This window comes from Ricinus communis, chromosome 5 (genome assembly GCF_019578655.1).
Source record: "Ricinus communis isolate WT05 ecotype wild-type chromosome 5, ASM1957865v1, whole genome shotgun sequence".
NCBI lineage: Eukaryota > Viridiplantae > Streptophyta > Magnoliopsida > Malpighiales > Euphorbiaceae > Ricinus > Ricinus communis.
In genome coordinates, this window is record NC_063260.1 from 26,675,356 (window position 1) to 26,689,522 (window position 14,167).

The following is a 14,167-nucleotide window of genomic DNA, read 5'->3' on the forward strand; positions in this document are numbered from 1 at the left end:
GCAAGAAAGATTGATAGGTTATTCGACTTCTTGTTAAATCTAAATCGCCAATTAAAAAAATCAACATGCTCACTAAAAATATATATTATGAAAGAAAAATTAAAAAGTAATAATTTTAAATATTTTTAGATATATTTTGATAAATTTATTTCAGAAGAACTCATTCAAAAAATTATTAATAAATCAAAACTGTGAACCAGTCTAGAATTATTTATCCTTAAATTACAAATCAGATAATTTTTATTAGAATTTGAGTTGAAGATTGAGGACCTATTTGAAAATTTAGCCCACCCAAATCTATCATAAAATTGTGATTAATATTAGAGGAGGATGTGGACGAAGAAACCTCCAATCCGGTTTCGTAATTCTTGGATAATGAAAAATAATCATCAAGCCAAACTCTAATTACTATTGTTAAAGATCTACGAATGATACAGATATGATATTTTAAAAGTAAAAAAGCACACCTGAAGCACAAAGTAATTAGCAAAAAAATTAAATCAGAAAACTCCAGATTTCAGGGTCTCGACAGTACTGCCAGTAGATAACAAGAAAATCACAAGTAGATACCAAGCAAGCATCAAAATGCAATTAATTTTCAAAAACAGAAGAAGAAACAGGAAAAAGAAAAACTTGTGCCATTTTCTATCATAAATCTTAATATTTCTGCCCATACTCTCTGTAAGAGAAATTGTGAAACAAAAAGATATCAATATTCTATTTCTACAGGAATTGCAGTCAACAGCTTGCAATGGAATGGAATATTTAGATCCCTTCACCACTAGATGAATTCTTCTTGCACAAAGATTCCTAGTGTCGTCATAATTATCAAAATTTAGAAAAAGAGAAACCCAACATTGAGTAACCAAAAAAGAAAGAAGAAGAATAAAATACCAAATTTAAGGCAACATTGACAGGAATTGACCATTGCTTGCTCCTGGCTCAGTAGAAGACAAAGAGAGGAGCAGTGAATGGGAATTGCAAGTTTGGGTGCAGAATGCATCATCAAACACACAACAACCCCACTTGGACGAGATCCAATTCTTTCTTCTATGATTGCTCATTTTGGGTTGATTTTTCAAAGAAAAATATGCATTTCTTAAAGAAGAGATTTAACCTTATTTTCAACTAAAAGTTCTTATTTCTTTATTGCGCATTTCACCATTAGTGTTATTTCTCTTCTCTTTTTCACTTGTCCTAATTTAACTAATGTTATTGGTGGGGAATTGCGTAAGCTTTTTTTTTTTTCTTTAAATTATACTAAACAATAGCGCAGATCAGTATTTCAGTGTGATAAATGTACCTTCCCATGCTATTTCTTTGGTGGATGTTTGCTTTTAATACAACTGAAGTTTCATTTTATATTTTCCTTCAACACCCGAGAAGGCTTTGGCATGTGTGATATCAATAACAAATATGATTGGAGAGGGTGGCTCATGACCCTAACATCAGGACCATAGGCATCTCCAAGTGCAAACAAACACAAACAATTTGGGAAGCAAGTTGGACTAGTGGGTCATTTTTGCCCACCACAAAGGGTAGTTGTAAAACTGTTGTCATTTACCCACAAAGAAAAGAAGAAGAAAAAAAAAGCATAAATACCACATGTTGTCTTTTGTCTTCTTTCTTCTTCCTTTTCCATTGAGAGAGACCTATATTTTATTAAATTCCCCATTTTAGTTTAATTTTGGACATGATTAGCCAAAAGACTCCCATCGCATATTTTGCTAATAATCAACCAGGTTCTCTTAACTTAAAAAAGAAAAAAAAAGAAGATGAAGATGCCTAAGGAAATTCATCAAATCTCTGAATGATAATGTCTTATAAAATAAAAATAAAATATTAAATTAAATTATAAACTTCACAAATTTTTACATTTTATTCGTAAGAGACCAGTAAAAGTTAACCTCACATTCAAAACTTCTTTAATTATCACAAATGTGAATATCAACTAATCACTGTTAATTGATTATGATAAAACTTTCTTATATAATATTATAGAATAAGCACTAATGCAAGGAACCAATTTTACCATAATGATTATAATAGTAAAAAGGATGTTTTGTCGAAGTGTGAGTGATTAGTGCTAACCAATGGTAGTGAAACTAGAAATCGGGACGGGTAATCTATATTTGAGTTCAGTTAAAATATATGTATTCGAATCTGTCTCAAATCTGTTTAAGAAATTGTCATTGTTATGGAAATACATTCCACACCCGAATAAAATTAAACGTATACTATCCGAACCCGATTAAAATCAGTTTAGATTAAATAATTAGTAAATATATTTATGGATATTTAAATGGGTAAATAATACTCTACCCATTTATATAGATATTCAGATAATTAAATAGATATCCGTTTACTGACCTGTTTATAATAAATAAATTTTAAAATATATTAATAAAAAATAAAAAATATAAACTAATCAAATTTAAATACTCAATATATTAATACAATTTAAATATAATCTAATAAAATTTAAAAATAAAAATATACTATAATATAATTAGATTTAAATAACAATAAATATCGGCGAATTCAAATTCAAAGCCATCCGAAACCTTTTCTAGTCAAACCTGTGGCTGCGTAAAACTGCCGAGGGAGGCTATAACTGGGAAGTAGGAGTGGAGACATAAGGTAGGAATTAAGGCCAGCGAACACCTTCAAATTAATTTATCTCAGAATCAAAAGAGATGAGATGTAAGAAGAAGAAAGAAGCAGTGTCGAGATATCCCTCATGCAGAAGTGAAGTGATTGGTGGAGAAAGGTTCCACGTGGCTATTACGGGGAGTGGTACCATACGTACTCCCATGATATCCTCCTCCATCGTCAACCTCATACCTCCTGGTCCAGAGGCAAAGATCAATTCGTATACACATTTCTTAATTGGACGGTGATGGATATTTTTTGTTGGCTGTGTGATATCCTTCCCTCCAGGGATGGAATGTGTAATTACAAACATGATAAATGAAAAAGAAGGGTTTTCTTCTTAATCTATTATTATATAAAAATAAATAAATAATTACTCGATACATAATATTTAAATTTAAAATTTCACTTTTACGAGAGTATTTTAATTAAATTTTGAATATAAAATTTATTAAGTCGAAGTCATATACCCACATCTCCAAAGTTAGGGTTGATAAGATTAAATTATCATTGTCGAATATTGGCCCCATCATATCTCCAAGAAAATAATTTCTATAGATCCTATCCAAATAAACAGCTCTCATTTTTATTTGTTTCTACACTCTTTTTTTTTTTTTTTTTCTCATCTCATTATCATTAGCACATCACCATCTCTACACATTGTTTTTTCTTTTTATTTATTTCTAATTATTGTCATTAAGATCATTAAACAATAATTATCAAAGGAAACTTCATGCTCCTCCATTTTCGCGACTATTCTTTCTCTACATACTTTAAAATAATAATCTACCACATTAGGGTTTCATTGATAACAATTCCATATGGTGAAGGATTCAATGAGAAAGATGTAACCTTTATTATTGGCATCATATTTCATACACTTCAAGTTTTATGATATTCTGCTAACTAATAATCTCAATGTATTTTGACTGAGAAACTCATATTTCCACTAATAAAACTCTCTTTTCTTCTCCTCCTGAGTAATACTTCCACTAAAAATATTGCTTTGCATATAATATAAATACTCCACTTGTAATTAAAATAAAATTTACAAAGAATGATGTAATGATTTAGTGGAGTCATCATAACAAAAAGAAAATAAGTGAAATGTAAAGTTAATGTTTATTAATATTTTTTCTTTAGTTTGTCCATACACTAGCTTTTGTTTTTGTTTGATTGGGGGACTAAATACTTTTAATAATCTGATTTCTGTCTTAATATAGTGGATGTCAGAATTTTAATTTTATAATAAGTCTTTCCCTCTTCAATTTTCTTTTTAAAAAGTAAATCGAATAAAAAAAAAAAGAATTCTCAAACTTTGTCTAGATCTCCTAATTTTTGGCGAAGGATTAATATTTTATATTTTTAAAGGACAATTTCAATCAAGTCAAATTAACCACTCATAGTATATTAAAAATAACTTAAAATTTTTAATATCCAACGGATAAAAAACCCACATTTTCATATGTATTAATAAATCTTTTCATTATACTTTATTAACATAAATCACTATTTAGTGTCGTATAATATTGTTGTCATAAATTTTTATATTTTAATAAAAATAAAATTAATATTTTTAAAAAAAATTTATACAATAGTGTAATTTGTATTCATTCATTGTAATATAATTTAATAAATTTAATGACTTAAAATATAAGTGATACTGATATCACATGATACTAAATCAATTATCCATTAATATATAATAATTCATAAACTCACATAAACTACAAGTAAAACCGTCTCAGCTTGAACAAGAATTTTTTTCAAACAAATTTAAATAATATTTTAAATTTAAATTATTTTCCTCGCATTTGGAGTTTAATATGAGAAAAGTGTTACTCATATGCTTAGTTAATATGTGCAATAAATTTTAAATTTTACTGAAACATTAAAACAATATTAAAAAAATTCAGAATAATATATTTAGTGCATCAACTTCTTTTCAGAAAACATATTTCTCCAACAACTTGTTTGTATTTGTTGTCTTTAAAATGACAAAACCATATTCCAATGCAGGAAGAAAAGAAAGGAAAGAAGTGAATGGACACTGTGCGACAACATCATAGTTAATGTTTTTCAATTTAAAAACATGCATCACTGCTGTTAATTAATTTATCACCACATACAATTAATTGTTGATCAACAGATTTTAAAGGTAAAATTAGATTAGAAAGGGACCACTGTTGACGTGATCCTAACATGTTCCCCTATGCACAGTTCCTCAAAAGTATTGCTCCACCTGCATTTTGATTGGCCCAAGTAAGACCACCGTCTCTTTCATTTAATTTTTTTTTTCTCCTATGGCGTACATTATTTCCACTTTCAATAATTTATATTTTAATTATCACCTTAAATCAAATGAATACTATTATATTTACATAAAATTTTAAATTAAATAGTTGTTTTGTCTAAAGCTAAATCAGTTTCATTCATCTAAATTAAAATTTAATATTTTTTTATTTTTATTTTTTTATATCTTCTAGGAACTTTACTAGATTTGTATTCACTTGGTTAGAAGTCAAATTAAGAAAATAAATAAGAAAGATTGGAGTTAATATATAAATTTTGTTTCTTAATTATAGTATAATTTCTCATTGGATTGCAAACAAAATTAATAATTCTTAATAGTATTATTTTAGTTCACTTTTGGAAAATGGTAGGTTAGGTGAAATAATAATTGTTTACATTATTAGATTAAGAAGAAAAAATTAAAAAAGCTTATAATAGTAATGGCAACAGAGAATAAAACCTCGTGCTTTTAGCATTTTTAATTTTCTTGCAACTAGTACAACTGTAGGATTCCATGGCAAAATGGAATCACAGTCTGCAAATTACCCACAAAAACACAAACGCACTTCTCTTTCTCTCTATCGTATACGGCAACATCATCCATATCTCTCAATACCCAGAAAAGAGAGAGAAAGACAATAATTTTCCTGATTTTCATAGCCACCGTTCCAGAGAAAAAATGCCTGAACAAGAAGACGATAACAAGTCAAAGGATAACAATACACCAATTCTTGGAGTTGGAGATAGAGAAAGAGGAGAGAGTTTTATGGACTTGGATCTTGATCTTGAAAATTCATGGCCTCTAGATCAGATCTCTTATCTTTCTAGTAACATCAATAATAATAATAACAGTCTTTTGTCTCCTTTTCTTTTAACTTCTTCTGACCAGCAGTTGCCTTGTTCTCCTCTTTGGGCTTTCTCTGATGGTGATGATGATAATAGGAATGCTACTTCTGCTTCTTCTCATGCTAATACTACTCCTCTTGCTGCTTCTGCTGGCCTCCGTTTCTCTGATTATCCAATTTTTGTCACATGTCAGTTGCCTGTCTATTCTTGTACAAACTTTTCTTCTTCTTGTTTTCTCTGAGTTGGATAGAGTGATAGTTTTATGACCTGTACCATCCTAACTTAATTGAAAGTTTGATTTTTTTGGCCGATTCTTACTTTTTATCCTACCTGCCTTTGAAAAATGTATTGTGAATCTGATTTGTTATGTATATGTTTTTTCTTCTTTCTCTGATTTTATTTCTGATTTTATTTGGCGGTTTTGTTGACTTAAATAGTGCTTCAGTTTTTTTTACCTTTTTGGTTTTTCCTTGAAGTTCTTAATTTTGTTGATATAATGTTGTAAAGGAAGTTTGTAACTATGGAAAAACTTTTCCCATCTTGTTATGCAATATCTTTTCTCTTAGCTTGTGATTTGTCAGAATTTTAAAGTTTATTTTTTAAAAGCTCCTGTTAAATACCATCTGAAACAATGAAACAGAAATATTAATCACACTTCCTTGTTGTTTCGGTAGGCTACTCCACAGTCTGTTGGAGAAGAAGAAACCAAAAGATAACTGTCAATTTGCTTGGCTTGGTCTCTTATGGCCTTATTTTAGTCTACCTTTTGTACTGGATGTTGCTCCTATCCAGCCTAGTGTTTGGTTTGGTGACTTTGTTCCTTTTAACAACAAAGTCATAAGCAACCTAGTCTTACTCGTCTTGTAGATATCTTAGTATTTATCATCTTGCACTTTCTTCGTGCTATTGCAGCTCACCGAGCACGATGTGGATGCAAAATGGTTTTGTTTTTGACTGGAGATTTTACTCAATGCAGGCAATCCTAATTCAGGTTATAATGTCCCTGCGGAAAATGATGATAAAAGAAAGCTTCCTTCCCCACTTTTGGGATTGATGCCCATTGACAACCCAGATGGGTATTGCATAATTAAAGAGAGGATGACACAAGCACTTAGAAAATTCAAAGACTCAACTGAACAGCATGTTCTAGCTCAGATATGGGCGCCCGTGAAGAATGGGGGAAGGTATGTGCTGACGACTTCAGGGCAACCCTTTGTAATTGATCCTCATAGCAATGGACTTCATCAGTATAGGATGGTCTCTGTGATGTATATGTTCTCGGCGGACGGGGAGAGTGACGGGGAACTTGGGCTTCCTGGCCGTGTTTTCCGGCAAAAATTGCCAGAATGGACTCCTAACGTGCAGTATTACTCTAGCAAGGAGTATTCACGGCGTGATCATGCTCTAAATTACAATGTTCAGGGAACCTTGGCCCTGCCAGTCTTTGAACCTTCAGGACAGTCCTGTGTTGGTGTTATTGAGCTCATAATGACTTCACAGAAGATTAATTATGCACCTGAGGTTGATAAAGTCTGCAAGGCACTTGAGGTTGGGTTTCACTTCCCTTGTATGCTTATTGCGTCTAATGTTTTTACCCGTTATCAAGTGAGCTAACAACCTCTATGTGTGGGTATTTCTTTTAGAAAACTTGTGCTTATTTTTTATATTCTATATGTTCCTTGGCAAGAACTTATTGTCTTGTGAGCATATTGGTACACCTCAGTCACATAATTTTTAGTTGTTCTGCAGGCAGTAAACTTGAGAAGTTCAGAAATATTGGATCATCCAAGTACACAGGTGAGCTCCAACAAGATAATGTATGATAAATCTGATATTCTTTTGTAAATCAGAAAGATAAATCTTGTATGCTTCTTTCATTCTTCCTCCCTTGTTCTCACAGATGTGTGCTTGGCACTGCTTTTAAACCAGATTTGTAATGAAGGTCGTAAAAATGCACTGGCTGAAATATTGGAGATATTGACAGTGGTTTGTGAGACTTACAAATTAGCTTTGGCTCAGACTTGGATTCCATGCATGCATCGTAGTGTTCTAACCTATGGTGGTGGTCTGAAGAAGAGCTGTACCAGCTTTGATGGTAGTTGCAATGGCCAAGTGTGCATGTCCACAACTGATCTTGCATCGTATGTTGTAGATCCTCATATGTGGGGTTTCCGGGATGCTTGTCTTGAGCATCATTTGCAAAAGGGTCAAGGTGTTGCTGGGAGGGCTTTTTTATCCCACAATGCATGCTTCTGCCAAGACATTACCCAATTCTGCAAGACTGAGTACCCCTTAGTACACTATGCACGCTTGTTTGGATTGACCGGATGTTTTGCAATCTGCTTGCGTAGCAGTTATACTGGAGATGATGATTATGTTCTTGAGTTCTTTTTGCCCCCTACCATCTCAGATAGTTATGAACAGAAGTCTTTGTTGGGATCCCTATTAGCAACAATGAAGCAGCATTTCCAGAGTCTTAACGTTGCTTCTGGAATGGACCTTAAAGAGGAGGAGGGATTTGTTGAGATTATTCAAACTTCTACAAGTGGGAGGCTTGATTTGAGACTTGAATGTATTCAAATTCCCCAGTCTCCAAACTCTCCGCCTAATACTAACACATTTCCAAAGGATGGACACGTGACCCTTCCACATTCATCAAAGCATCCATTAATGGTGGACTTGGATGTTGTAGATAATGGAGGAAACATTGGTCATGCAGAGGGAACACATACTTCTCCTCCTCCTGTGGAGAACAAAGGGACCAGAAAGCCATCAGAAAAGAAACGTGGGAAAGCTGAGAAGTCTATCAGTCTAGAGGTTCTCCAACAATATTTTGCTGGAAGCCTTAAAGATGCTGCGAAGAGCCTTGGTGGTATGCTTATACACTTGCATATTCTTGCTTGCAATTTTTGTTTTGCCATTTCAAAGATGTATGTATTCTGTGGCATATAAGTGGAAGTTGGTATGCTTATATACTTGCATGTTCTTGCTTGCAACTTTTCCTGTGGCATATAGTATCTTTCTTAGATAAGTTCTTGTCTTTTTTACTTTACAGTCTGCCCTACTACAATGAAGCGCATCTGCAGGCAGCATGGGATCTCTCGTTGGCCATCTCGCAAAATCAACAAGGTTAATCGTTCCCTCACCAAGTTGAAACGGGTGATTGAATCCGTTCAAGGTGCTGAAGGAGCATTTGATTTGACACCTCTTGCTACAAGTCCACTTCCTGTCGCTGTTGGTTCTATATCTTGGCCTTCAAATCTGAATGGGTGCAATCAACAGAACTCACCGAACTGTAAATCCCCCGAACCTCATGGTGAAAAGAATGGATCACCCATATGCAAAACACCGGAAAGTGATGGACGAACTGGGGCTGTCGATCAATTGCTTGGAGTTAGAATATTGAGCCAAGAAGAACTGGCTCAGCAAAATGGGTTTCCACCAGAGTTAGGCCAAGGCGCAAAGAGAATCAAAGCAGGGAGTGGCTCAAGGGAAGAGAGTGTTGGGACTCCAACCTCTAATGGTTCATGTCAAGGCAGCCCAGCTAATGACAGTATGCCTGCAAAGGATGCATCCGTTTCTCCTGTACATAAACAATGCATCAAAGCTGGTGGCTCTCCTGAATTGGCATTCCAAGCAAAGGGGGAGCTGAATCTGGCAGCTGCATACTCAATACCTGATGTTCTTGTTGCAACAGAAGCTCGAGAGCCATTTGGAGAAATGTTACTTGAGGGTGCTGGAAGTTCAAAAGATTTGAGAAATCTTTGTCCCTCAATTGCAGATGCTTTTCTAGATGAGCGGATTCCAGAAACTAGTTGGACAAACCATCCTTGTCAAAATTTACCTTCGACACAAACAATGGTGGCTCTTGAATCGGCAATTTCACTGCAAGAAATAAAGAGTGTAACCATAAAGGCAACATACAGAGAAGATATAATAAGGTTCCGGATCTCTTTGAGTTCTGGGATTGTTGAGTTAAAAGAGGAAGTGGCCAAGAGGCTGAAGTTGGAGGTAGGTACTTTTGACATAAAGTACCTCGATGATGATCATGAATGGGTTTTGATAGCCTGCGACGCAGACCTGCAGGAGTGTATTGATATTTCAAGATCATCAGGCAGCAATATAATCAGATTATCAGTTCATGATATGAATGTCAATCTTGGAAGCTCCTGTGAAAGCACTGGTGAGTTATGATTAATTTGTATATATTGGCAGGTTTAGGGCACCATTTTCAGAGTCATAGGTTCTAGGGAAATGAAACTGTAGATTTTGGTTGCAAGAATTTGCTTCAGTTGTAAGAAAATTTTCCATGAAATTGTAGAAATCCCCCATTCCTCTATATTTGTGATAGAGTGACTGGTACAAGTTAATCCCAGTCGATATATATAAGCAGTTTTCGTGTAAACTCTTGTACGCAAGTAAAAATGCATCTGATATTTATGCTGACATTTTAGAGGTTAATCTACGACTCATTCCACTTTAAACGCAAGTCAGACGCATCTCATTTTTGTGCCTTGAATACACTGATTGATGATAACCTTTCATGGGCTAATGGCGAACTTTGGACATTGAATATTCATTGCTGGCATTTGTTCATAAACAAAAATGAACCTCTCTGGCTCTCTCTCTCTCTCTCTCTCTCTCTCTTGTTTTTCTTTAAAGAAAAAAGGAAAAGGAAAAGAAAAATACAGATATACAAAAAAATTGTAGATGGCAACCGTGATGTAAAGCAAGATCATAGCTTGTGAAATTTGAGTCAAATTAAAATAAAGACATGTTAATTAATTAGGAATATAGATGAACCTCCTCTGTATTATTGACCCTTAATTTCCTTGATACTAAAAGAGGAATCACTCCCAACATTTGACCCCAACAAAGCTTTTAATAAAGACTTGGTTAGTTGGCTTTTCGTACTTTGAAGTTGAATCTTTATGCGTAAATGAAATCAGATGAGGAGACAAACCAATACAAAAGACTTGTATTTGTTCACTATTTTGTCGTATTTTTCTTGGTGTGGTAGGAACGCAACCAACTTCTTCTTCTTTATTGAAACAGCAGTGGAAAGTCTTCTTGATTCTGAAACTTTCTCTGAGAGTTTGTGGTTTTGTTTCAACTTAATTAAGCTATTGCATCTCCATTATTACTAATAGTGTTAATGGATCAGTAAAAGGAGCACATTTCCCTGATAGTATATTAATGATCGAGATAAATCCAAATTTGTAATGTGTTATTCATCCATTTGGTTGGTGTGTACACTTAGAAGTAAATAAAATCGTATCAAACAGCTCAAATAAAGAAAGAAACTAGCAAAACAGAGACTTGATTATAAGGCAAAAAGCCAAGGTTGGGTGGGTACACACAGCACATTGTACTTTTCGTATGTTACCCAATATTAATAAAAGTACGGATGTATAATTAGACAGGTCAGTGGGTTTATGCCCCATTGATCTCAGAACCAAAGGCGTTCAGAGGTTCAGGGCCTGTCCTTTTGGAATTTCCATTGCCATTCACAACTACTTCCGATAGACCCACCTCCGCTTTCCCTTGCCTTGCTTCTATCTGCCTCTTTGTAGATTTGTAGAACACTGCATACAGTGCCAGTTGGGCCAGAGCAAATAGTGTACCCAGTCCATTTGGAATCTAAGAGAAAAAGAGAAAAAAGACCAATGCCACATGGGCCTGTGTCAATTATTACAAGGCACTGCAAGAGTATGGGTGTGCTCCTAATATGCACGTGCACGGTAAATAAAAAGCTTTGGTAAATGATTTAAGGAGAAAATTAAAAAGAGGGAATTACAAAGATGAAGGGGTCAAAACGGATGAAAGCATAGGAACTCCAGGCAACACCATTGGCTAAGGAAGCAAGAGATAGGAAGAATGGCATGTACTCCACACTTTTTGTTGTAATCACCATTTTCTGCATTGCAACCGTAAAAGAAAATCAACTAAAAAAGGTATGTCTTTTGCCCATAAGGTAACATAATCTCTTAATATACACACTATTCTTGCCATTTATATGACCAAGTGAATTCATGGCCATGTATAAAATATACAGCCCAAATACACCAAATGAGTGTACCTCAATTAAGGACGTCTCTAGATCTGCAAAGTCTTGCACTTGAATATTATCTTTAATAAAAAAAAATATACATATACAAATTCAAATCCAATACTTACGCATACTATATATTGGGTCAAAAAGTGATTGAAGATGATGAACCGTGAACGAAACAAGTAAGAAAAAAAAAAAGATTTATGTATGATTAATAGGAGATCGCTAACCATGATTGAGAGTGGTGAAGCATACATCATGATGTTAAAGCAGATGCAGACAAATCCAACAATCATAGACCTCTTCTTGGTGGTGTGGGCTAGAGTTAGTACCAGAAGAGCAAGAACAGCTACGAATATAACTTCGACAAGAACAGCTAATACTACTTTCAACCTCTTTTTCTTGTCTGAATAGACAATAAAAATAATTAGATAAAGAATCTCAATGGCAGTTCCTGTTCCATTAATGGTTATCACCAGCAAGCTATTAGGATGCACCATTGGCAAACCGTACAATACCCAAACCATGCAGTTCACTAGTGTCGCAAGATATGGAGTTGCTGAGTACTGCTCCACCGCCCTTTTCTTCCATATTTGAATAAAAGTCGGCCTGAGGAGAAAATGATCACAAAGCAAGAATCAGACTCACTTTTTAAAACAATATATATATATATAGCTAGTTCTTAGACATGGGATTGTCTTAGCTAGTTATGGCGTTTGGTTTCAACTCACAAGAACAGGTGCCTTTTTTTTCTTTTCTTGAAAATTATTTTTCCAGTTTAAGTGACCTTTAGGGTGAAAATGTTGGTTTGCTTTTTGGGTTCTTGACCATCTTATCTTTCTTCCTTTCTTCTTATAATAACATGTTCTTTATACAGTGTGTCTGTGTGTGAGTGGGTGGTTTGTTTTTCCTTTTTCTTTTCCCCCCTCTTTTATCTCTAAATGCAACCATCACTCAAAGCTTACACAGGCGATAAGAACAAGAAGAATGAGATGATGTTTCCTGAAAATAAGAAAACAAACACATCAGAAAAAACTTGAAACTACAATAAACATGATGTATATAGAGGTAATAAAAAAGATGAAACATTTTCTTTTAAAAGGAGAAAAGCATAAATGAATAAAAGAATAGAATGTATACCAAGGATGCCAACCACATTTCTAGCAGTGTCTGAAGAAACCATGGCTGTGAGGTGAGAAGGAGAAGAAAGAAGAGCAGAAAATAATACTTATGCTTATTTTGAAGATTTTATGATGAAAAGAAATGGAGATATGGGTCTTATATATAAAAGGAGGGGTCCAATGACTGTCGCTCGTGTCTTTTAGTTTAGTGAACTATATAATTACCGAATGTTATCTATCACCGTTTACCTATTTATGGTTTAATTGGATTTTTAATCTGTGGGTAATTATGGTTTTAGGGGTGTGTTTTACTAATTATGAGAATTTTGTAGAATTAGTCTGACTGTAATTAGATAAGATTATAGAAGCTTTATTAGTTTAAGCTTAATTGTTGAAAACAAAGGGATTCTATCTTCTGCTAAAAACATAGTTTCACCTCTGTAATAAGCTTAACTATAGTATAGTATTAGTACGTGAATTCCTGTGATCTCTACTACCTACAACGTGGAACAACATCTTTAAACTCTTTAAGAAAAAAACGTAACGATGTTTCTCAAAAAATGTGTATAATGATAAAAGAAAAACTTAATAATTTGTTATATTTTAATAAATTTATTTTAAACTTTGTTTGATCATCGCTATTTATAGGTCCAATTCACACTTGAAAACGACTTAGACATGACATAATATTTATATATTAAAATTTTCATAATTTAATCACTTTATTATTTTAATTTTAATGAGAAAATATTAATAATATATAATTTAAACACTAAATAAAATTTAAATATGTAGATTAAATTAAATTAAATAAATAAAAACATTTATTGGGCTTTTGATATATATGGGAAGTAGATATATATGGATGTAATTGTCAGTTGTCACTTGCTTGCCCCGTATTGTAGCCAATGAAAATTGTAACAACACATGGAAATTGTTGTCCTTGAGACACAGAGAGAGTTGGCACAGCAATCAAGAATATTTCAGAACCCAACCCTTCAGAAAACGACCGTTTTCCCTTTTGTGCTTTTCTTAGAAAATGGCCAATTGAGAATTCAATTGCAGCTCTGTCCAAATTCATGCAAGTTTTAATCTCTTGTCAGTCAGGTCTGTTACTCGAGTGCCCCCGTTGTGAATTTCTCATTTCTCTCTCGAAATGGCACATCCACTGCTGGCTGTGACCTTATTTGGAAAGGCTAAAATT

The 14,167-nt window shown here is 33.6% G+C and overlaps 2 protein-coding genes across 2 annotated transcripts; one reads left to right on the forward strand and one right to left on the reverse strand.

Moving 5' to 3' along the window:
* The first annotated feature begins 5,448 nt into the window (after window positions 1–5,448).
* LOC8286258 (protein NLP7) lies at window positions 5,449–10,251 on the forward strand. Its single transcript, XM_015718982.3, has 5 exons — window positions 5,449–5,978; window positions 6,767–7,338; window positions 7,540–7,587; window positions 7,720–8,662; window positions 8,846–10,251. Exons 1-5 carry the CDS (start codon window positions 5,459–5,461, stop codon window positions 9,982–9,984), a joined length of 3,222 nt encoding a protein of 1,073 aa, XP_015574468.2. The 5' UTR covers window positions 5,449–5,458; the 3' UTR covers window positions 9,985–10,251.
* An 843-nt stretch (window positions 10,252–11,094) lies between these two features.
* On the reverse strand, window positions 11,095–13,109 carry LOC8286259 (bidirectional sugar transporter SWEET4). Its single transcript, XM_002518816.4, has 5 exons — window positions 12,983–13,109; window positions 12,808–12,844; window positions 12,073–12,451; window positions 11,588–11,707; window positions 11,095–11,430 (listed from the first exon to the last, which is right to left on the reverse strand). The coding sequence occupies exons 1-5, from the start codon at window positions 13,023–13,025 to the stop codon at window positions 11,224–11,226; spliced, it is 786 nt and encodes a 261-aa protein (XP_002518862.1). The 5' UTR covers window positions 13,026–13,109; the 3' UTR covers window positions 11,095–11,223.
* Between the last annotated feature and the right edge of the window lie 1,058 nt (window positions 13,110–14,167).

What these genes read in the sequence shown, in the direction of transcription:
- LOC8286259 (XM_002518816.4), bottom strand. Translation starts at nt 13,025, where the DNA reads ATGGTTTCTTCAGACACTGCTAGAAATGTGGTTGGCATCCTTG. An exon ending in AAATGTGGTTGGCATCCTTG is followed by an intron (nt 12,845 to 12,982) that starts GTATACATTCTA and finishes TCTTATTTTCAG; the next exon opens with GAAACATCATCTCATTCTTC. An exon ending in CTTCACCACTCTCAATCATG is followed by an intron (nt 11,708 to 12,072) that starts GTTAGCGATCTC and finishes GTTGCAATGCAG; the next exon opens with AAAATGGTGATTACAACAAA.
- LOC8286258 (XM_015718982.3), top strand. Translation starts at nt 5,459, where the DNA reads ATGGCAAAATGGAATCACAGTCTGCAAATTACCCACAAAAACACAAAC. An exon ending in TGGATCATCCAAGTACACAG is followed by an intron (nt 7,588 to 7,719) that starts GTGAGCTCCAAC and finishes CTTTTAAACCAG; the next exon opens with ATTTGTAATGAAGGTCGTAA. An exon ending in TGCTGCGAAGAGCCTTGGTG is followed by an intron (nt 8,663 to 8,845) that starts GTATGCTTATAC and finishes TTTACTTTACAG; the next exon opens with TCTGCCCTACTACAATGAAG.